The 23,137-nt window shown below is 37.3% G+C and overlaps 2 protein-coding genes across 12 annotated transcripts in view; both read right to left on the bottom strand.

Annotated features, from left to right (window-relative positions):
* Positions 1–3,626: 3,626 nt before the first annotated feature.
* On the bottom strand, positions 3,627–16,757 carry cdc42ep2 (CDC42 effector protein (Rho GTPase binding) 2). Of its 4 annotated transcripts, XM_026212066.1 has the most exons (4): positions 16,266–16,757; positions 11,974–12,098; positions 5,963–6,125; positions 3,627–5,877 (listed from the first exon to the last, which is right to left on the bottom strand). In XM_026212066.1, the coding sequence occupies exons 3-4, from the start codon at positions 6,054–6,056 to the stop codon at positions 5,066–5,068; spliced, it is 906 nt and encodes a 301-aa protein (XP_026067851.1). In that variant the 5' UTR covers positions 6,057–6,125; positions 11,974–12,098; positions 16,266–16,757; the 3' UTR covers positions 3,627–5,065. The 4 variants fall into 4 exon arrangements, with proteins under 4 accessions (XP_026067851.1, XP_026067850.1, XP_026067852.1 ...); XM_026212065.1 differs by lacking the exon at positions 11,974–12,098; XM_026212067.1 differs by lacking the exon at positions 16,266–16,757 and having other exon boundaries at positions 3,627–5,856; positions 11,974–12,489.
* A 560-nt stretch (positions 16,758–17,317) lies between these two features.
* LOC113049591 (spectrin beta chain, non-erythrocytic 1-like) overlaps positions 17,318–23,137 on the bottom strand; it is a 72,721-nt gene continuing 66,901 nt past the window's right edge. For 5 of the 8 annotated variants that reach the window (XM_026212057.1, XM_026212056.1, XM_026212058.1 and 2 more), the window contains 5 exons: positions 22,872–22,985; positions 21,117–21,298; positions 20,845–21,018; positions 20,681–20,723; positions 17,318–20,584 (listed from right to left, as the gene is read on the bottom strand). In XM_026212057.1, coding sequence (XP_026067842.1) covers positions 20,375–20,584; positions 20,681–20,723; positions 20,845–21,018; positions 21,117–21,298; positions 22,872–22,985 — 723 coding nt within the window. In that variant the 3' untranslated portion in view covers positions 17,318–20,374. Of the gene's footprint in view, positions 20,585–20,680; positions 20,724–20,844; positions 21,019–21,116; positions 21,299–22,199; positions 22,408–22,871; positions 22,986–23,137 lie in introns of those variants that run through there. The other 3 variants (XM_026212061.1, XM_026212062.1, XM_026212063.1) reach the window with 2 other exon arrangements.

Genomic DNA, 23,137 nt, shown 5'->3' with positions numbered 1-23,137 from the left:
AAAATATTAGGATAAATAAATCTAATATAATTTGATTCAAAATCAAATTTGTAATTGAGAGGTAGGAAACTCAAGAACAGTCTGAATTGACCCAAAACTATGTAATCTGGACCCCTTCTTCCTCTTGTAATGGATATGATCTGGTTCTCTGATGGATATGCTGGTCTGGGGCCCTCAGCAGCTGGCTTTAGTTTTTGAGTTCAGTTTAGAGTGCTCTGAGAACATATAGAAAGGTTACTGTAAATACAATCTGTTTAGTCCTAGTTTAATGTCAGTGTTGTGGAAATTGTTCCACAAGCATTGTTTTTTTTTTTTTCTTAAAGGAATGCAATAGTCATGTAAATATTTCTTAGACCATTTTTATACTGACTTTTCCTAAAAGAATATAGGCTATCACAAAACAAACAACTTTTTTTCCAACCTGTCCAGACCTGCTCCTCTGTTCTCTCCTTTTTTCTGTAGCTTTCCCTCCTTTATTGGTCTTTCTCAATAACATTGACAGGTTGTGAATAGTAGCCACACACAGAGCAAAGCCTTTGACACGCTCACAAAGGCTGCACTGAAGTAGCAGAGCACATGGTGAATACTTTTCAGTATCCTCCCTTCCTCAGAGCACTGTCAGAATATTCCATGGAAATGTTTTTATATGTGTGAGTCTGTTCTCAGATGATGCCTGGGTGGTTATTATCTGTTACATTCTCTTAGTATGGGAGTGAGGGGGAATATATTAGAGCAGGTCTGTGATATGAGGGCTGTTTTCCCCTCTTATTAAGACATAAATCACACACACACATGATGTACATACACTCTACACACTGAAAAACTATTCATTTTAAGATTCAGGCATGATTTATTAATTTTTATATGCAAGCTTCGGGAACAGGCTAAGCAAGAAATCAGAATGTCTCTAGTGTTTCTCACTTGTATCCAGGTCTGATCATTTTAGGTCTGATGAAAGGATAGTTCACCCAAAAATGAACATTCTCATTTACTCACCATTATGCCAGACATAACTTAATTCTTAGGATACATTTTTTATTAGCTGAGATGTCTTTGAAGAACTGTTTTTGTCCAAGTCAAACAAGATTCAAAGAACATTGGTCCATGCTGAATTTAATTGCCTGGAGAAAGACAGACATACTTTTTTTCAAACAATCTTCTTTTGTGTTCAATAGTAGAAAGGAAGTCATGCAGTTTTGGAACAATATGAAGGTGAGTAAATTATGGCATAATTTTCCTTTTTGGGTGAACTATTTCTTTAAATATGGATTTGCTATACAGTATTGCTCACTAGCAACACAGAGGACTGGCCAAAAATGATTATGTGAAAACAGAAGCCATAATGCAGATCAGCTGGTTATAATGATCTCCTTTTGTCTGAGTTGATCCGAGTTGATTAGGAGCCTCACCCTATTGATTTTTAATGACATGTGCATGAAAGTGCAACAATGTGTTTTGACAATAAATTATTTGTGGATTGTTATCTACGGTCTTCTTTTTGATACCGAAAATATCTGCTCTTCTGAAAATATTCACTCCATCTTTTACTTCATCCTGGCTCTCGTTTACCTTCTCTCAACCCTTTTCCTTCCACACTCCTTTCCTCTTACTCTCTCGTACTGCTCCCACCTCTCTTTCTCGCTGGTGTTCCCATGGTATTGTGATCGTAAGGTCAGGGACTTGGGCTGCTCTGTGTTAATATAGCCAGTTGGAAAGATTCCCAGAGCCTGTTCAGAAAATAGAGGAGCTACTGCAAATAAGCAAAGTACACAGACACACTCTCAGACTCTTAATGGGCCTCACGAACACACACACACACACACAACCACAAGCATGGGTCTCAGCCTCAAGGTATACGTTCCAAATTGCAAATTCAAAACATTGCTTGTATTCAAAACAGATAGAAGTAATAAAGGCATGCATGCTAAGACTTGCTATGAGAAAAGTCTGTCAGGTAAGAGCAGTTATAACAGTCATTCATGCACTGGCCTGCAGTTCTGCTCTTTTTACACCCATAATAATTTCAATCTTAGCTAGGGAATTCTTTTGCATTAACAGAGTGCAAGGTTGGTCATTACAAATCTGCATTGTCTCACATAAAATCCACATAAAGCGTGCAACTTTTGACTGCTTTTGTGTTTACCTATATGAGCAAATAAAACAGTGAGAGATTTCACAGCCAGACTGTTGGATCAGAAATAGGCATTTATTCACCATTATGTTTCTGTCTCTATGTCTTATTCTGTAAATCTATTGTAGTTCTTACAGCAGCAGCAGCAGCAAACATCCACTTAACATCTAGTACAGAATCTGACAGAATAAAGCACAATAAAAACCAACACGTAGGCAAAAATATCTCCTGGTGCAGATCTGAACAAGTGCTGTAGAGGGTTAACGTGTAGTCAAAGGCATTAATGATTCACTTTTATTGATAAGGCAGCAATGCAATAATATTCCACAGAGATGCAGCTGTTTCCCCTTCAGTGTAAAACCATCAGGCATTTTTAAGGTAAAAAGTATTTGTCAGGAATGTAATGTATTTGTGAAATAAGTTTAATCTAAAACCCAGTAATAACTCAAGTCTGTATTACTGAAAATAGCATTAATATTAAACAACATAAATGGTCAAAGTGTTTTGCTGTGGTGGAGTAAAAAACTATTTTAGAGATGTGTCAATATCACTGTAGGGTGCCTTTTGGTGTCCTGTACACAAATAACTCATTTGCCTTGATAACTTAAAATGACTATGAAAGGGTGTAACTGTATATAAGGCCAAGTTTAGATGCTCTTTAAATACATTCTCTGGATAGTTTTTTTTTTAGTTTTGTGTAAGAGGATGCGTGTTATTTTGCTATGTCCCATGTGGGCAGTGTCAAGCGTCATTTTACAAAATGCATTACGGTCTTTTGGAATCAAAACTTTTTATAATTTTGGCAAAATACATATCATTGGGAAGATCTGACTCTCAAGATGCCAAATTCGATGGTTATTTTGAGAAGTAATAGAAGTATTACTGACAGAGAAATCTAGAGATTAGTGACAGAAAAAATAATATAAAAACAATTAAATGGAGTTTAGATGTTTGTTTTTGTGTTATAACCCCTTAAATAAATCCTGTCATCTAATTATTTTGCAAGCTCAGCTAATAGTACTTGAGTGTCTACTATTTACGTCATAAAGCGAATAGGAAATTAAAACCAAAAGTTTTGAATATTGTGAGAATTGAAAGGCACTCTATGGTGATACTGACCCAGATGCTTATTAATGTGTGTTTTTTTAGTAATATATCTGCCTATTTATTCTTACACATACCCATCTATATTTACCGAATTGTTTATTGTTGGCCTGAACTTTATGTATTGTGCTTTTATTTAATTTATTTTTATTTGTTTGCTTCAGTGATGCAAAATCATAAGATCCTCAGTAACCCTGATCACCCTTAATTAAACACAATGGCTTTATATGAGCTATATATTTTGTCCTAAACTAATACAAAAAAAAATAAGATATTTTCATTGTCTATTGTCTCTTTCAAATTATTTGAGCAGTAAAAGTGACTATATTATGCCACACATTTCTGGTTTATGTTGTCTAGGAAAATTCTTAATAAACACTAAGAGCTACGATTAGTGATAACATTTATTTATTCTATGTCTAACATTTACATCCCTGTTCAGAATGATCATATTTAGTGTAATGAAATGAGTTGTTATTTTGTACAAAAATAAGTACATAGCCAAATGCAAAGGTATACCATACGATATGATCAGATGTATATCAAAAATGAAATGAAGTGCACAGAACTGTGATTTTGGATATAGATTCAGCTTTAAAATGAAATTCACAATGTAAGGATGAAACTGTAAGACAATTCACTTGTAAGAACAAAGAAAAATAAATAAGGAACCAAGAATCTAGCACTTGCTACTTGGTACAGAGTTTTTGAGAAGAGGAAAAAATGAGAATGCTTCAAATCCCAAATGTAGATATTTTTTTAAATATGAGAACTGATGAGTGTAAATCAATACAGTAGATTTTGTTATTGCTGTTACAGTGCAAAGGTAGTGTCATATAAAGTTTATTGCAGTATGACTATTTCTGCTAATGTTTGCCGCCTTTTTAACGGCTTGATACACTTTGTGGTAAATTAATAAAAAATGTTAATTAATAAATAAAAGTTATTTATTAGAAATTATAATATAACAAAATAATATTAATACTAATATGTCTTAACCTGTGAACAGGAAGCACAGAGCATTATTAACCCATGCGGGGTAAGTTACATGGGGGATACCAAGATAACACAAAACCTTCCTTAAGGCCCACCACTCAAAAAAACTGCTGCCAAAGAAAAGTGATCATCTGTCAAAGCCTGGGGGATTGTAGACACTGCAACAATAACCAAACAGTGAAAAAAAGGGTATTTTATGACAGGAAAACATTCTATATTCTGGTCCGTGAAAAAACAGCCTTTGGGTTTCTGTTTCGGAACAATGGAAACTACTCCCAACAAAAAGAGAAAGGGTGTAGATGCAGAGGCCTCCTGGCATGTGTGTGTGTCCAGATCATTAGGGAGGAGCTGCGCATTTTTACCCGATTACACAAATTGCAACAACACAGAGGGGGAGATGATGTCATTGCTGCTTTGAAAGAGAAAAATGTCAGTTTTTCTTTTCCTGTAGTGTTGCTCTGTAATGGTACATGCACAATGCAGGTAGTTTTACACGTGCTTGCTTAAATGCTTTCAGATGTTTCAAAATGTATCTAAGAGTAGCCAGAATTGGTGTACTCTTGTAATGGTTGTCCAAAATGAAGAGAAATAAATTCCATTTGAACCCAGAAAAATGCAACGATAGAACATTCAGCTTGAACTGGCCCCGCTTCCAACGTTTTTTCCAAAGATTATATGTATGATGAGCCAAAAATGTCAAAATTCCCAAGCAAATGCAACTGTACAACAGATAAATGAGTTTTCTCTGAAGGCAAACTGTTTTAATATGTGAAGAAAAACGTGATTAGTCCATTTATGTACCATCAAGCTTTGACTCGGATCTCTTGTTCACTTTCAGGTGTATATCTCTTGTCGTCCACTGGGTGTAAGTCGCCCACTGAATGTCCCTGTTCTCTGGCTGTCCATGATCTGAAGCACATCCTCTAGGATCGATGGCCCCAAGTCCAGATGAAGGGAAAGCATAGAGCCAGCGTTGGACAGATACGGCTTCTCCTCCTCATCTCCGTCCTTCACACACTTCTCATTTTCCTCAGGATCTGGACTTTGTTTGTGTGTGTGCAAATGAAGTGGTGAGCGGCTTGAGGATGCAGGCAGTGACATATGCCGTGACACGCTCCTCTCTTCCAGGTGCAGTCTGGGAGGTTTGGGAGGTGGAGCGAGAGATGGAGATGCTGGGGGTAGTTGGGTCGTTGACAGTGCTGTTGGGACCTCAGTGACCGCCGTCGCTGCTGAAGTCAGAGGAGCTGTGGCCGTGGGGGCCGGAAGGGTGAGTGCCTGCACCCCTCCAATGATAGGAAGTGACAAGGCATTTTTCAAAAGCGGCGAGCTCTCGCAGGCCGGCGGGTGACTGCTTACACTCGCTGTGCGACTTAGTTGGAATGACCCCTGGTGACCTTCTTGACCTGGTAACAGGTGAAATTTACCTTGTAGGAAAGATAGGTCACCGAAAAGATCATCTGCGCCCCCGCCACTGCCGATGTGGATGGTGTGTCTGAAGTCTCCCAGTGGAGGGCTGATCATGTCCGACGAGAGAAGGTCACGTAACTTTTCCTTCTTTCCTTTGCGGCTTCGTCGTTTAAGGTATATGGGGGCTTTGGCAGACATGTCGGACCCACCGCGTCCTCCTGAACAACAGAGAGACAGGCCTTGCAGCAGGGTGAATGGTAGAAAGGAGAGGTGAAATAAAATAAATACTGTACACGTAAAGGAGAGACAAAAATCACAACGCACTTGGCAATTGGACAAAAACAGAATACTTTTTTTGTTCCTTTCTTGTGGAAAATTCTTCAGAGTGTCTTTTCATGTAAACATTTGAATGCCACATCCAATAGGACAGTATTCCTATCAGGAGAACAATCCTGCCATTGTTTAAGATGCTGAAAATCCAGTATGCCTGCAGTTTGGGAAAAAAAGAGAGAGTATTTAGCACATACACTGTGGTATATAAGAACTCAGAATTGATCCACATTGATCCGCATTGACGTTAAATTGATCGACAGTGTAAAAGAAAGTCATTCGTAATGTTGCAAATCAAACTGGAAAGCAAAAAGTTAGAAAAAAAAAGTATTAGGGTTTCCACAAAAATATTAAGCAGCACAACTGGTAAAACTGACAGTAATAATAAGAAGAAACATATTAGAAAGATTTTTGAAGTATCATGTGAAAATGAAGACTTGAGGAGTGGCTGCTGAAAATTCAGTTTGCCATCAATAAACTACATTTAAAAAACAAAACAGTTATTTTAAATAATAATAATATTTCAAAATATATTAAATTTATCTATTTTTACTATAAAAACACTTTCACTTTCGGATCCAAGATGGTGGTGCAGCTTCTCTCTCTCCCGACAGAACGGTGTTTTTGTGTTTTTCATCTTGTGAGCTGCAATGTTTTTGGACGTATACATTTTTAGAGCTAAACTAAACTAACCACATTTTTAGAGCAAAACCAAAGAGCTGCGGGACCCTCGGTCTGCTTCGGAGGCCTACACCATCACAGACCCCCACTACTGTTTCTCGCCCAAGGTCGGAGGCACCACAAGCGGTGTGAGAGGAGGCAGAAGCATAGACAGTAAAAGAAATGGACACAGCGACCCCATTGGAACTCAATTGAGACAAGTGAAGCCCATTTTTAGCGTTTTTTTAGCACTTCCGTTTCTGACGCGCAGACTCAAACGAAGCTTGATGACGTCAGCAACCTGTCTGACGGATGTAAATCTTCTAAGTGGCTGTGCGTGCAAACTGCCATCGTTAATCTTGCAGAGACGGTGAACTTGAGCGGGGAGTTCTGTGGCGTGAGTGAGCAGGAGTAAGTATTCTGATTAATTATTTTGTATAGTATTTTAAAATGTAATGCCAGTACGCCATATTAAGTTAATTGCCTGCGAGCTTCTCCTCTTTTCTGTACGGTAATGCGACAGAGAGTCAATTGGTTATGACGCAATTGTTAGCCTATTTTTTACAAAAACTGTTTATACGGGGCCATAATGTAACATAGAAGGTAATGGAGCCCTTTATACATTGTCGTGTATCTTTAGAAATAAATAATGGACAAACAGAGTCTTTAAACGCCTCAGATGTAAAGTTATTCGCTGTAAAGTGATGCCAAAATGAATGGGATTCAATGGGAATGCTAACTCAAGTGAAGTTCTGCTAAAAGATGGCAGCCCCCACCCGACTTCAACTTCCGGTCGAGTTCCTTGCCGCCTGGGCAGAAGAGGGGTAAGCAGAGTGGTATCTGGGCTACGCTAGCGGCTAACCCACCCAAGCCAGCTATGCCCACCATCGCACCGCCACACGGGCCTGGGCAATATATATATATATATATATATATATATATATATATATATATATATATATATATATATATATATATATTATATCTTGATACTGTCAAATTTTTTACAATATTCAATATATATCTCAATATGTTTGCATTTGCATTTAAATATTTAAAAAAAAAACATGATTTTCTTTTGCCCATTAAAAAAATTAGATTAAACAGCTAATTTTAAAGTAATGTTAAAGTAAAAAATATCTAGACCAAGTGATCACTTACTGATTTTTATTAAATGATCACATGCAGGCCTATATGTAACTGAAGTAGTGCAAAACAAGTACAGATGCATTCAGTTCACAATTTAATCTATGCAACTGGGATAAGTATTTTACTTTCTTTACAAGTTTTTTTTAGCTAAGAGCACCAGTCTGTCAGCTGTCAGATTTAAGAGAAGCTCTGTGGCATGAAACCATGTTCCCACTGACACTAAAAACCCTCTTATTAGAAGTGAGAGATAATAAACAAACTATAATCTGGAAAGAGTCGGAGCAAATAATCAGGGTTTGTTAGTCTTGGCACGTTTGACTTGCCTTGCACATATATGATAGAAGACTGTCTCTATGTGTCTGCTGATAATGGACTTGGCTGTCAAAACTTAGAAAGGTTCAGCAGCAGTTTAATAGGAATATTTGAGTAACTGTTTTACCGTGTATGTCTGTATACTGAAAAGTAACAGACCGTAAGACCCGTATGTGTGTGACAATACATCAGGGCTCTAGAGCATACCTTCAGCATTAAATCATACTTCTGGAGCTGGTTCTGTTAACTACATGCCACTGTGTGTGTGTTTCCTTCAACCTTGACTTTTATCAAAGTGAGTTTAACTAGCGCACACTCAAAAACAAAGGCCAGTGTTTTAGTCTCAAGTGTGGGAAAAGCCACCTCGCTGTTGCATAAGTGACCCAGCAAAAGTCAGAGAAGCTCTGAAATGTTTCAGAGAACATACTAGTGTGTTTAGACATAATTTCTTTCAAATTATACTGATAGACATGTCAACTGATTAACAGATTGCATCAACATAGTATGTAGGTCATTCAGTGAAACATATCTATTCCAGTTTGATCGTGTGATTCATAAAGTACATTTCTGGAAGATTTTGAACATTCTAGGCAAGCAATGTTTTTATATAGTAACAAATTGCAACTTTTCTACGACATCTTTAGATCACTCTGATAAATTTAGCAAATAAAGTGTTACAAAAAGAGGAAACTTGAGAGATTACTTCTTGAAAAGATGCCATTATTAGGGCTGCACGATAAATCGCATGCGATATTTAATGCGCATCTTGTCAGTAAAGCTGGTTCTGTAATCAGCAATAAATCTCCATCATCTGCACGCTTTCACATGGAGCAGCATTAACTACACAGAACCGTTGTTCACTGACAAGCTGTGCAAAAACTTGATCATATTTTGTGCACGTTTTGCTCATGTTTTGTCAGTGAACAATGGCTCTGTGTACCGGCTTTACTGACCAGATGTGCATTAAATATCGCATGCGATTTATCATGCAGCCCTAATTATGATACATGTTAGATCATATCGAGTACTATTTATTATTAAAGGGACAGTCCCACTCAAAAATGAAAATTCTGTCATCATTTACTAACCCTCTTGTTTACTAAATCTGTCTTTCTTTCTTCTATTACATAAAAGAGCATATTTATATATTGAGAAATGTCTCACTGTTTATTTTGCTCATTCATTGCAAGTCAATGGTCACCAATGTTATTTTGGGCCTAAAAGTTCCTCAAAATATCTTCTCATGTATTCTGCAGAAGAAGCAGAAGAGGTTTCATGTGATATTCATAGCAAACACACTGATGGTAGTACACATGCACATGCTTCACAGAAGCCAGTGTGCTGAACTGAGCAACATCATGATGAACCACAGATAAACAGAGAACAATTAGCACATCAGTTCCAGCCCAAATGAACCAACAGATTCATTAGATTACATTGCAACCTGATTAATCACTTAGTTTGTATTGCAACCCGCATGTTTTGTTTGAAAATCACATTTAATTTTTAGGTAAGATCATTTATTTATAACTTATTTATATGACGTACTATTGAAGTACATGATTTTAGAAGGACACTGTTTAACATTTTAATTTAAATTTAGAATGAAATGAACAGATCAACCAGCACTCATTACATAAACTGGGTGAGTATAATAGTACTGGGTGAAATAATAAACTACAAATCGGTTAAACTGCAAACAGCAGCATCCGCTTTATAATATGTGGTTGGTGTATAGCCTAATACGAGTGAATACCGCATTAAACAGAAATGGGTCAGCATTACATTCTCAGATAACAACTTGTCAGAAAAGCTTTAATCTAACCACAACTGAGTAACAGTTGAGGAACGGGGTAAGTCCTGTTCAGACTCGCAGAAGAGTGTCAGGAAGTGTGAATGCTTTTTCTTTTATGGCATTCTGGTTTCTCTGTGTTTATAACAGTCTAATCATACATATTAGACAATTCTGTGGAACTCTGGAGAATATGATGTGTACCATCATTTAACTCAGTTAAAGTTAAGTTTAAAAAAATATATAGGACATTTCACAATGTGGAAATGAACCATGCTGCTCCTCTGAAAGCCTGAGGTTATTTATTAGTTTCTGAGCAGAAGTGAACAATGTTGCTGGCACTGTGCTCAAACAAGCCCTCAACAGACTGCTCTGTTTGGTAGACAATGCAGAGAACAAACGGACACATAAACACATCAGCTTTTGGTTTGTTTAACATATAGAGTAACCATCAAAACACCAAAAATCTTCGTCCTGATGACAGATATTAACACATTTTTATTATAAATCAGAAGAATGAGCACTGAAGAACATAAATATCTACTCTACATCAGTCTAATTCAGAATTAACATGCAAATGATCCATTAAAATTAATTTTTTTATTAGGATCTGCCCCCAAATATTCAAAACGGTCATCAAACCAAGTGCACTAACAGCAGTGAGGTGTATCTATCAAATTTGATTTTATAACAGCTTTGAATCTGTCATTCTCATCATTCTCAGTACAACCACATACTTACTGTACATTCTAAACAAAGAAAAAAACTAATAAAGGCTGAGCAAACCATAGAGATGGGCAATCAGAGCACCTCCCCAGGTTAAAATGGCTTTAAAATGCAGATTGTGGAAGCTGTTCTGCTTGAATAAAAGTCAGTGGAGGAGAATACACTGAATACATTGCTACTGTGTAGAAACATCACATTATATAAAAAATTGGCTGCTTTCTGCTAATTGTCATAAACATATTCAGAATGACACATTCATTTTGGAATGAGCTATAAATAAAGTCTGATATCCAAAAATAGATGTTTTATAAGTTAACTCGTCAGCAATTTCCTAACAGGTGTGATTAATTTCATGAAGCATGTGCTTCTATGAGAATGCAGATAAAATTATTAAAGGGATAACAGAAGAGCCATTATATTGTTGGCTTGCAGGTCACGTGATCACCATTATTATGCTTCTTTTATGTTTTGCTAAGGATAAGCCAAGGTTGTCATCCCATTCTCTATAGATTTCTGTGCATTTCCTTGCAGCTAAAAATAAGAAAATAAATCACACAATAAACAAACATTTACTTTTTTCAGTAACTGTACCCCAAATCCAATGAAAATTATGTTTGAGTTATGTTTCTACTTTTCTGATACCAAAGTCTGGCTAAACTTCAAGTTCAAACTAACTCATAAAACATTTTAACACTTAAAGTACAGCTAGCACCAATATTAATTTCAATTAATCCCAGTGCACTGAATTCAAATACGAATTGCAATTATTTTTGCAATCTCGCACTTAAATGAATGATGTTCAGGAAATGAATAGAAATACAGCTGTTCTGGAGACAGTGGTCAGTCAGCATGTCATGTATGTGTGTGTGTGTGTGTGTGTGTGTGTGTGTGTGTGTGTGTGTCCAAAAGTATTCACGTTTTAGCGTCTTTATAGGCTACTCATTTACAAATCAAATTTAGTACGCATTTATCTCTTAAACAAGCAGACGATACTTTTGTGACCGAAGCAGAGTCTAGTCTGTAGGCTACAGTACATCTCACATGGCAGCAATGTCACGGCAGTTTGCGCGCACCACCCTGCGCTCGTTTGTCCGGCCACAGGCGCAACACAACACCCCAGAATACATTAGCACTGACGGACACAATAAGTAGTTTCTTATAAGCCTACTGTGTGTTCAAGAGAGTTTATTAGAGTCATCATGTTTTAAATGATCATTTGCATTATACAAATATGTAGAAAGAGGTTGGATAATTACGCGTAACTCCTCCGTGAAACAGTCCTATGATTAGGCCTACTTCACATTTTGTGTTTAAGCGGCATGCGATATATTCAAAACACCACATGCAAATAATATATTTTGCCTACCTTTGAGAAGCCCGTGTGATCAAACTCTTATCCAAAACGTAGTAGTGTAAAAAGTGTAGGACTGAGGTCAAAACTGTTCATTATAATTTCTGCTCTGTTATCTTTCCTCATGAAAACCTGCAGAACTGACAGAAGTATAAAAATATCTCTAACACTTGATACCGCATACCTATACAGAGAGGATTTGCTGATCGTGTAGAAACAGAGCCGCGCTCGCGCTGTGGAGTTCTGTAACGAGCCCCTCTCACATCACTGCTGACACAGAGCGCACAGGACTGGACTCACTGGATCTGGATCGCCCTTCATCTACAATTGCGGCATCCACTTCACGCCATTATTTGGCGTTTACCGCCGTGTTGTCCCGCTTCTTCCGTGTTTGCTGAAGATTCCAGCAGGACAGCAGAGGGAGTCTTCAACGCGTCACACACACGCGCGCGCGGTGGAGTTATCACACCGTCTACTGTCGCATAAACCATATCATAACAATATGAATGTCTCCCTATCCAAACCTGCAATCTGTCATATACTCATCGCACATAGGCTACTCAAAAATAGACAAAGATAATGGTTTGTCATGAAAGCACATTCGAAAATAGATAGCCTATATAAAAATAGAGGCATCTTCAATCCAAACTGAAAAAAAAAACATTATCCCAAAAAATACACCAACTCGCAAACAAAATAATCACCAAAAAAATAAAAATAATAATAATATGCACCCCCTCAAAACAAATAAATAAATAAATGTATATTAAAAAAAATTCTTTAAAAATTTACCTTAACTCCTAACAAATTAGTTTTAGCTTTCAGTCTATTGATTGATTGTAAGGCATACAAGCCTTCAAACTTCAAGACATTTCAAACCTTATTGAAAATTTCAAACAAGGTTTTTGTCCCCAAAACAAAGTTTTTTTGTGACTGATTTTCTTCTTCAGGTTTAATTGGTTTAAATTACATTTGGAGTACTATGGAAAAAAAATTATAGTTCAAACTCAGGAATTTAATTTGAGTGTAACGGATTATAGAAAAATAAAAAATGATTGGATTTTGAGATGTGGGCACTGCACTGGACTCAGATGTGGAGGCAGATGAAAGTGAGATTGCAGGGTTTGGCTTAAGTGGATTAAATGATTGGATAAGTCCTGCATACGTCACCAGAGAGAAGTCTTTTAAAATGTATTCAACGATTAGTCCACATCAGTGAATAGTTCCATTTTGTCGAATCTGAGATGTATGCAGGCCAGTAGGGCTGTCAAAAAAATTCAAATTTTGTATAGCCCTTTTGATGACGAAAATGATAATGCAGACGGTGCGTGGCCGAAGTATATATTTTTTTGTTATCCAGTTAAAGCCAATAGATGAAGCGCTGCTGCAATGTTCTTTCAAAATATTTTGGAAAAAGAGAACATCAATGAGAAGAACTTGTTTACGTCAAAACTGAAACCAAGCCGTTCACACAGAATATTTCGTGCATTTTCTAGAGAGACATCTTCTATCACCGTTGCACTCACGTCTTGCACAAGAGAGCCGCATGTTTAGAAAGCCATGTAAAATTAATGTAAGCTCAACTTTTTAAAAACATATCTTGAGACTTGTATGTACAGTAGTCTGTGTGATTGGCTTTCCGGCCTTTGTATTAAACTATGCATGCATGCATGATGCTGTTTTGTTTATTGTCGCTTAAGCAACTTAATTATAATTGGTTTATAAACATTATTGTAAATATTATTCACTTCACAGTCATGTATTCTAATGCTTTGAATAAATGTGCATTAGTAATATTTTGCTCGATGCACCCTCTTGTGGCCTCAGGAGAGAAGCCAAAAGCTTTTCTTCACCCTAACTAAAATTTGATAATATATAAGTACAAAATTCAAATTTAGTTTTCAGCCAATTCTGACAGCCCTGGCAGGCAGCATACTCTTCTGTGTCAGCCGCACCACAGGATGTGCTGTTTTCTTTCAAATCAAAGCATAAATGTACATCCAAAACGTATCCTTGTGACATGGCTTGGAACGACTAGAGGGTAAGTGATTAATGACAAAATTTTCATTTTGGGGTGGAGTATACCTTTAAGGGAATTATACTCCTTTAGAGACCATTTTTATTAGTAATGAATGATTCAACTTTTTAAAAAGTAGACAATACCTTTACCCGTGCATTCAGCTTTAACAATGCTGACCAGTTGTTGCTTGACTGTCTGCCTCTGGGAAGATCGTAGCCTTGTTTTTCCTATAGGCTACCTATTTCTGTTTACAGATTTCATTTGTTCTTTCAAGTCTGTATAGATTCCTAAACACAATCCCGTGACTCACACAGTCAGTGAATACTGTTCCTGCATGCCGGATCCTATAATAGCTCTACCTGACCTGTCTTGCTCTCATTGTGCTCCAAAGTTCATCACACATCTGACAATGACAGGATGTCCACTGGAAATGCACGTCACACAGATTGTTCACACAACATAGCAGCAAAAGATGACTCAAAACACATGCACTAATTAACAATGCATAAAAATGGTTTAATTTTCCAAACTGAGCTCAGAGATTTTGAGTTAGAGTTTAGGACACTCTCTGGAGCTTGAACAGACAGGATTTATGAAACACACCAGTTTGTCCTCAGTTTTCTTTCTCAGCTCTCTTTTGTTCCACTGTTGTTTGGCATGGGGGCATTCTTCTAACAGTGCGGGTCCATGCAGACACTCCAGACCAAACTAAATGCTTTACCACAATCTTATTTCCTAACTTCCATTTGACGATCAACAATTTTTCAACTTTTCTTCTCAACCTTCTGCTAGTTCTAACAGTTCTTAGATGCTTTTTATTACACATTCAACGGTTCAAATCAATTTATCTAAAAGGGCCTCTTTCTTTTTCTCTTTCCATACTACACTAAATAAGACAATGTTTGATGGTTCTGCTCAACATATGGAGACCAGAGAGAAGCGAAAACATTTTTTCTTTGTCACTTCCTCTCAGTCTGATATCTGGACTCTACATTTTCTTGCTTTGTCTATCTGCTTATCTGCCCTCATGACCCTATCTGCTCTTGTGAACTGCAAGCCCTCAGCATCACACATATTTGCCTGCAGAACAATCTTGGGATGTAGGGCTAGCTGTTATCCATCTGTCTGTTCTCCAAATCCACTCCAGATGTGATGTGCATTTAATAGAGCAGAGATGATTCCTGAACACATGCTTCTTATAGAAACATACACATAAGAGAAGAAACACAATGCATGCACTTTAAGATACTAAGGAACCCCATTCTGAAGCCGAAAGTGGAATCAGTGAGTCATAGCATATACCTCAGGTCTAGGGACTTGCGAGTGGAGCTACTTGGCTAAATGGACGAAAACAAATAGTTATTTTGCTAATTCAGCAGTCAAAAGGCAAAATAAGTTGCAAACATGCCAAACAATGCAGCAATATAGGCCACTTATGATTAATATATTAGCCTACGTTTAGAACTGGCTTCAAGACTAATGTATAAAATAAATAATAGGCCTGAATAAACGTTTCAACTAAAAACTGATCTCTTTAGAAAACAACTTAAATGTTGAGATCACAATAAATCATGACAGCATAAATAGCCTACATACAGACAACACACATACTGAAGTAGCCTAATAAACGAATATTTTGTGTTTCATAAAAAGCGGGTCCAATATTAAATCATGCTTTTAAAAGCCACTGTTCTGTTTGTTTTTCCAGGTCAGGTTCTTAGGCTGTGGAAAGTCATATGTAACTCGATTACACTAATGATCAAACTCCTGCACGCGTTTCCCAGTGGAGCTGAGAGCATCCGGGGGTCACGCGCACTGCAGCGCGCTGCTGACTCGACATTCTGCACAGCTCTTCCTCTGAACACGGAGAGCCGCATTTCACTCAGCTTTCAAATGAAATATGGTTTATCAGCACTGAAATTGCATTTCAACACATTCATCTGCAGCTGATTTACAAAAAAGTCACACGCACCAGAATTTCCACTTCGTGAATGTTATCGCCCGTGATAACAAATATACGAACATTCACGCCTTTCCTTGAAACTATTGCGCAGATTTCACCTGAAAAATTCTGCCACACAGCCAACGATGTCTTTTTAATCTCACTCAAATTCTAGAACAAGCACGGTGACAAATATTCGAACTTTTCTTTTTATAATTCCAATGGTAACCATTTTCCTTTCCAGTAAAAAAATAAAAATAAAATAATAAACAATTGCGTTATTTCATATGCATAACAACACACCAATAACGTTCGATGTAATATAATTGAATTTAGGCTACTTACAAGAATTCCTTCGCCTAGATCCAGTGTCAAATTTTGTGATCCAATAACGACATTCTTTATATATTATACCAGTCCGTTTGGGGCTCAAAGACAGTTTGACAACAGTTTAGCATCTGTGACACTTTAGTGAGGGTGAGGGTCCAGCCCCTCGCGCTGCACACAGCCGGTTTTAACGGTCGCTGGGTAACGCGCCATTGTGACTGAACAAAGCGGGGCCCGGGAGAGCTGGAGGTGAGGTTAAATCGGCCTTAGAGTAGCGGTGCTGCGTTACCAAGCGATTCTGAACACTTGATAGACTTGATAAATGGCACTCATCAGGCCTGATAGTTTAAAACATAACAAACACAGGAGGAGGAACGACCGTTGGTCAGTACAATACAAACTAAACGGGGGGTTTGCATACTGAGCAAGTATATAAAGAGACCCGTTGAGAGGCCTACAGGAGCATTTCATGCAGTCAGTCCTTGTTTGCAGGTCAGTGGGCAGTTGAATGCTTTCTGGTTGAGTTTCAAGGCCAGATTCAGAACAAACTATTCTCTGCATGGTGCTGACATGGTTAAGATAATGAAAATGCACTTAATTCTCAATCTATCATTTGTTACAAAGCCTTACCATAAATATTTAATCGTATTATTGTAGAAAAAAAAAAAACAATCTAATTCAGCTACAACACTTCTGCAAACACAAGAATCTGAAGTCAAATACTGTTGTGTCTAGTGGAGGAACACGAGGGAGGAGGAGAGATTTGCATTCAAGGCAAGCTGATTCCTGATAAAGATGGTAAACTTCATAGATGTGGATGGGTTAAGGTCAAAGTTTATGACCTTTTAAAGTCTTAGCTGGCAGAGCAGTCTGAGAAAGGTCTGCTTTGTGCTTAGACATGTGTGGGAACGGAAAATAATTAAAAGGCAAGACTAAGCATAGTTACACCCAAATAATGAACAATAATGGACTGTCAAAAGCTTTTGAAAGTGGTGGGCATACATGAATATTAATCTTATAGCCTATCTATACACCTATTTTTAGAAGAAAAACACCACACATTTTTTTTATTTCTTTTCAAATCATGTTTTTATTCCTAATATTAGATGTAGATACACAAGTCAACAAACAAGTCTTTTTCTTGTTTAGATCAGTAATGAAAAATGCTCCACAGCACACTTGCCCCCAAACGGCGGGGTTTGGTATTACAGACGAGAAACTCAGCACGAATAGGCTGCAGTTTTACAAGAGGTGCAGTTGCAACAGTAGTATTAATAGTAATATTAATAATGACTTTTATTATAATAATAACAATAATAACAACAGATAATAGTAGTGATATTAACAACTTAAAAATCAATTTCAAATCAAGAATGGAATCAACTTTCTTTAACAAATTGTATTTTTAATGGGTTTGGTGGAATTATTTTTGAAGACGCATTAAAATGTTGTAAAATATAACACTACTGAATAAGGAAAAGAAATTATCCTTAAAAAAAAATCCCAGATTTTATCAAGTCTAATGCTCAGTACTTTGAGGCCACACTCACTTTTACTGAGATACTATTTTCTTCCCATTGAATTCACTGTATTGCAATATTTAATTTCCCTACAATTTTCCACACTGGTCCGCTGAAATTTACACAAACAGACTCCCTTATGTGCCATAATGTAACTGACCATCTAAGCATACTGGGTTAAACCATACTGAATAGTGTAAAATGTGAGAGAAAATAGTAGTTTTCAGATAAAGTAACTGATAAAATAATAATAAAATAAAATCAACAGCACAAATGAGACTAATTCAATGCAACACACTGACTTATTTCAGGAAGCAATTTAGCACACAGTCCCAAACTGTATGTGCAGGCTCAGACTAAATGAATCATCTTACATCTTACAGTGTGAACAAAAGCACTACAATCGCTCTACCGCAGTGTTTCTTTAATCCTTTAGGATGGAGAACATCAGATCAATCCAGAGATTAATGTTTCATAACGTCGCTGACTCCAAGATCCTAATTTCACATCACTGGAATGGAGTGGAAAATGAGTTTCCGTGACATTGCCCAATCACGGAAAACTGGAAAGAGGCTGTTTTGGGGACTGGACAAGGTTCAGCAGAGAGTCTGCATCATTTTCCTTCACATCAAACTTCACAGCAAAAAAACGAAGAAAAAAAAAAAAAAAAAAAAACAAAGATTAGATTCCATCTTCGTGTGGACCCCCTTAAATGCGTCTCCAAAGGAAATGTGGAGATGAATGACATAAGAGTGGACATGGCTCAATACTCCACACACCTCAGAGGAAGGGGCTTCATTGTATAACGTCAAAAACTCAGGCTAATATTAACACACCAAGGCAAGCTTTCTCACAATCATATGAGGCTGAAAAATCTTGATCCTACAAAAATACTGATCTCATGCCACAGTGGGAACACTTACCAATACATCATGCATTTAACTGCAAAAGTATATCTGAAATCCTGTCTTCTAGGTTGCTGTTGATTCTGCCTCTGTGTAACGTGACTTACGGGATAGGAGAGACTCTCCGGCTGGCCGCAAGTATAAAACCTACAATTAAAAATTTCACATTCCTCCAAGGAAGATAATTGAAAGTAACTTGTGATGTACAAATAAAGGGAACAGATCATCTCAATCACCATGGGGGGGTGGGGTGGGGGGGGGGAGTTGGTCAATTTGGTCCACATTAAGAATACCTCAGTAATTTTGCTTCTCATTCAGAGCTGAAGCAACATTTACAACCGATATACCTGAAAGCAACCTCTTCTGAGCACACTCACTCTCTCTCTCTCTCACACACACACACACACCTAAAAATACAGCATCAACCTAAAGAGCATCACTGACACTAACCCAACTTCAGCTGTCAGAGAGGTTCATCCCTGTAAAATATTTAAAGTGTAGGCTTATGTGCGTGTGTCCGTCACTGTGTGAATGGTAAAACTGACGCCTGAGAATACATTCCGATAGGAAACTTGAAAATCAAAAAGCTAAATATGCCCGTCCTCAAATTCTTTGTTTGACGCAAGTTTAATGTTGGCTTGTGCAAGTGATGCTTGTGTTGTGTCTGTTTGCTTTCTAGCAATTGTAAAACCAAAGCCCAAACCACAGCATCACACCTCAATTTCAATCTTCACAACAAACATGTTTCTGGTCTAAGAAGAGAACAGGATAAAGTGGTTAAAGGAACATCATAACCTATAGAAACAAAACCATACAATAAGAACGCTTACTCAAAGTACCTCTTAATGGGAATGAACGAGAGAGTAGAAAGATAAAATAAAAAATAAAACCATCATAAATAGTGGAGTTTTAACTCGTTTTCTTTAACTTGCAAGCTGAAAAACACTACTTAATAAAAGAAGCATTCAACACAGTCATATCTAGAAAAATGAAAAGGAAAGAAAATATTCTGTCTGTCAGAAGAGCATGTAGATGAAAGGAAAAAAGACCAGAATAAACTCCCACCGCTGACTCATGGGATTCTTTCTCCTTTGTCCTCTCTCTGAACATGAGGTCACACCAACTATACTTACAGTTTCTTTAAATATTCAACTTTAAATTGACTCAAAAAACAATATTAATAATAGCAATCACAATTAAATCTTTTTGTTGTAAGTATAATAATATAAAAAACAAAAAAAAAACAAAGAAAAGGATCACGGGTCCTTCACAAAGAAAGGGAGAGGTTGAAATCAGGACAGATAAAGGAAATCATCAGGGGAAAAAGACAAAAATAGCACTCTTGGTCATTACAATATGGAAACGCCATCTAACCCAAAAACAAAATGATTTTTAGGGAATAACTAGTCTAATTGAAAGGTATGAGCTGAACTTTCAGGATGGCTCTTGGTCTGGGAAACATTCCCTTGGCTCAGAGCTTACTGTCACCAAAAGTGGCGTTCAATCTAGGAGGCAAGACTGAACAAGATCCATGTGTGAAATATGACAGACTAAAAAAAAAAAAAGAAAGGGCAAAAATGAAAAATGTATTACAATGTGACATAAGAGTTTTCTTCGCCTTTTCTAATTTTATCAGTTTCTTTTGAGTGTTGACAAAATTCTCTTGCTTGGCTCTGTTGAGATCTGTGGCATATTTGGGTACTTATTTCTTTTTGCCAAAGAAACTGAAGCGCTTCTCGCCGCCTCTCTCTTTGCCATCTTTGTTGCGCATGGTTACACCTCCTGCATCGCCCGAGCTGGGAGACATGGGCGGCATGGTCATCGCCCGACTCAGACCTCGTGTGCCACCCGGTGAACGCTCGGTGGACGACAAGGATGACTGGATTGCTTGAATCCATGAACTCATCTCAGCCTGACAGAGAGATTATTTGCATCACAATATGATTATAACACTTCTTTTAAACTTAATATAACAGAACGACCTAGAAACATCCTTTGCAAAACATACCTCATCCTTTGCTTGGAACAAGAATTCTTTTCCATCCCCAAGCCTTTAACAAAATAAAGCAATATGTCACCTTCTAAGAACCTCATATAGGTTCTAGGGTTTTTGCAGTTTCAAGAATACTCGTAAAATCTGAACACTGTTTATTTCTACTATCTCTCTCTTACCTCAGTTTAAATACATGTTTTCTTTTCTTGTAGTCATGGGCGACCTCACAGACAGCCTCGCTAAGGCTGATGGGAACTTCTCCATGGTAGGGGATTCCATTCGAGGCACTCTTGTTGTCCTTATAGAAGCCCAGACTGCCTTTACGTAATATGCAATATACATTCTGCCACGATCTACAAAAGCACAGACAGAAAAACACACCATTTACACAAATGACCTGATTGGGTTCTCACAGTCATTCTTATTATAACTGATCTGCTTCCTGTGTCACCTGGTGGCTGCTTTTTTGTTGTGTGATTCCATTTCCTGTTTCCTGCAAAGGATGCCCTCCATAATTTCTGTGGCCCCCTCTGCTCCTCCTCGCCCTGGCAGTGTAGCTGAAGGGTCTTGCCGTGATGCTGAGTCTAGACCGCTGTCACGGCCCGGACCGTTTACAGATTCTGATTCTGATCCCTGCTTGACCGAAACATGCTGCAGTTAGGAGACGGCACAATAATGCATTGTTTCTATTAACTATTAAATACTGATTAGGTCACAGCTATATCGGGCAATGCTACTGTTATTCATTAAAGGATTTTTATAACATGTCCACGTATAGATATAGGTAACAAACACTCTCCAAAACGGTTCATAAAATAAAAAATAAAAATAAAAACCTACAAATACACTCACATATTTATTATTGTTTCAAAGTATGGGGTTGGTAAGATTTTTTTGATGTTTTTGCTGCATTTAATCAAAACGACAATGAAATTCTGCAATATTATAACAATTAAAAATATTTGAATATACATAAAAAATAATAATAATATTTTGAAGCTGAATTGGCAGCAATTCTTCAGTTTTCATTCAGCAATCTTCTTATCTGATTTGGTGCTCAATAATAATAATTATTATTTGTTTTATTATTAATGTTGAAAACAGTTTTTGCTGCTTAAGGTTTTGTGTAAACTGTGATATTTCTATTTCAGGATGAATAGAAGGTTCAAAAGATCAGCATTGATGTGAAACAAATCTTAAACAAAGTGAAAGTATTTACTGTAACTTTTAATCAATTTAATGAATAAAAGAATTTTTAAAAAAATCTTACTGACCCATATAATACATGTCCTATATCAGTATACTCATAAGTTAACTTATTATGCCTATTTTTTCTGTAACTAATTTTGAAGTATAATTCCTAATCCCAAACAAATATTTCTTGGTGATATTTTAATCATATTAATAAACAGATCTGAATCAAAATATTCAAACTTAGTCAGCACAATATGTACATGCACACAAAGGAAAGCAAGGGCACAATCAAAGACATAAGTAAAAACAGAGACTGAAAAAAAAAAAAAACAGACACAAGACCGGAATGTTCCACTAAGGACAAACGGGGCAGTATGGACAAGCCTGGGGAATGTGGGTGTAATAATGAAATAACTGCCACAAAGACACTAGGACACATCTGCCTAAAACGGTAACTCAAACTAATTTCATATCCTAAGGCAAACACGTAAATACAATGTTAGAAAGAAAAAAATCGTTGCCTTGGCATAAAGTAAAATCCGATGAAACTGAAGGAAATAAAGACACAATGTCTCATGTGAGTTGGATTAGTAGGAATTAGTTCAGTTGTTGTGATGCACCCAAACACTATACATACATATTATAAGTTAAGGTTCCCTGACAACAAACGGCAAAACAACAGCACTACACAGAACAACATAGATGCCTTCAAACATCATGAAGTAGAAATTTGTATGTGATAAGTGCATCGCAAACACTGATGTTAAAGCTCAGGCCTAAGAAAGAAAAAAATATGACATATTCAACATTGCGGTAGCCAAATACATAGAAAAAAGCACAAGACTGATCCACTGAAAGCAATAGGAAGCAGCAGAGCTGTGACTTTGCCCTCTAGCAGGTGTGGTATAGCTGCCGACATGCTGCGAGGCTGCAGGGTTGTTAAGCACAAGCAGCGATGAGGCAGCGATGCTACACTACGGCTACAGGCTGGCACTAAAGGGTTAGTACTCACACGCTCCTGTGCCTTGTGGGCTTTAGGCACAGGCTTAGAAACTGGGTTAGACTGAGGTTTACTCTCTGGTTTAGGTTCAGGTTTCTTGAGTTCAGATACAGAGACCGATAATGACTGCAGATAAGAGACGTCACAAGAATGTGTATTAACATGGGAGTGTGTTAGAACTGGCACTTGTGTGTGATTGTTCTGACAATTAAAAGGACAGCCACAGTATGGAAACGTGTTAGACACTCGTTTTGTTGTGACACTATCCCACATTCAAA

The sequence above is a fragment of the Carassius auratus genome, chromosome 30 (assembly GCF_003368295.1).
Source record: "Carassius auratus strain Wakin chromosome 30, ASM336829v1, whole genome shotgun sequence".
Lineage (NCBI taxonomy): Eukaryota > Metazoa > Chordata > Actinopteri > Cypriniformes > Cyprinidae > Carassius > Carassius auratus.
The sequence above is the reverse complement of the archived record's forward strand: the minus strand, read 5'-3'. Positions and strand labels throughout refer to the sequence as shown.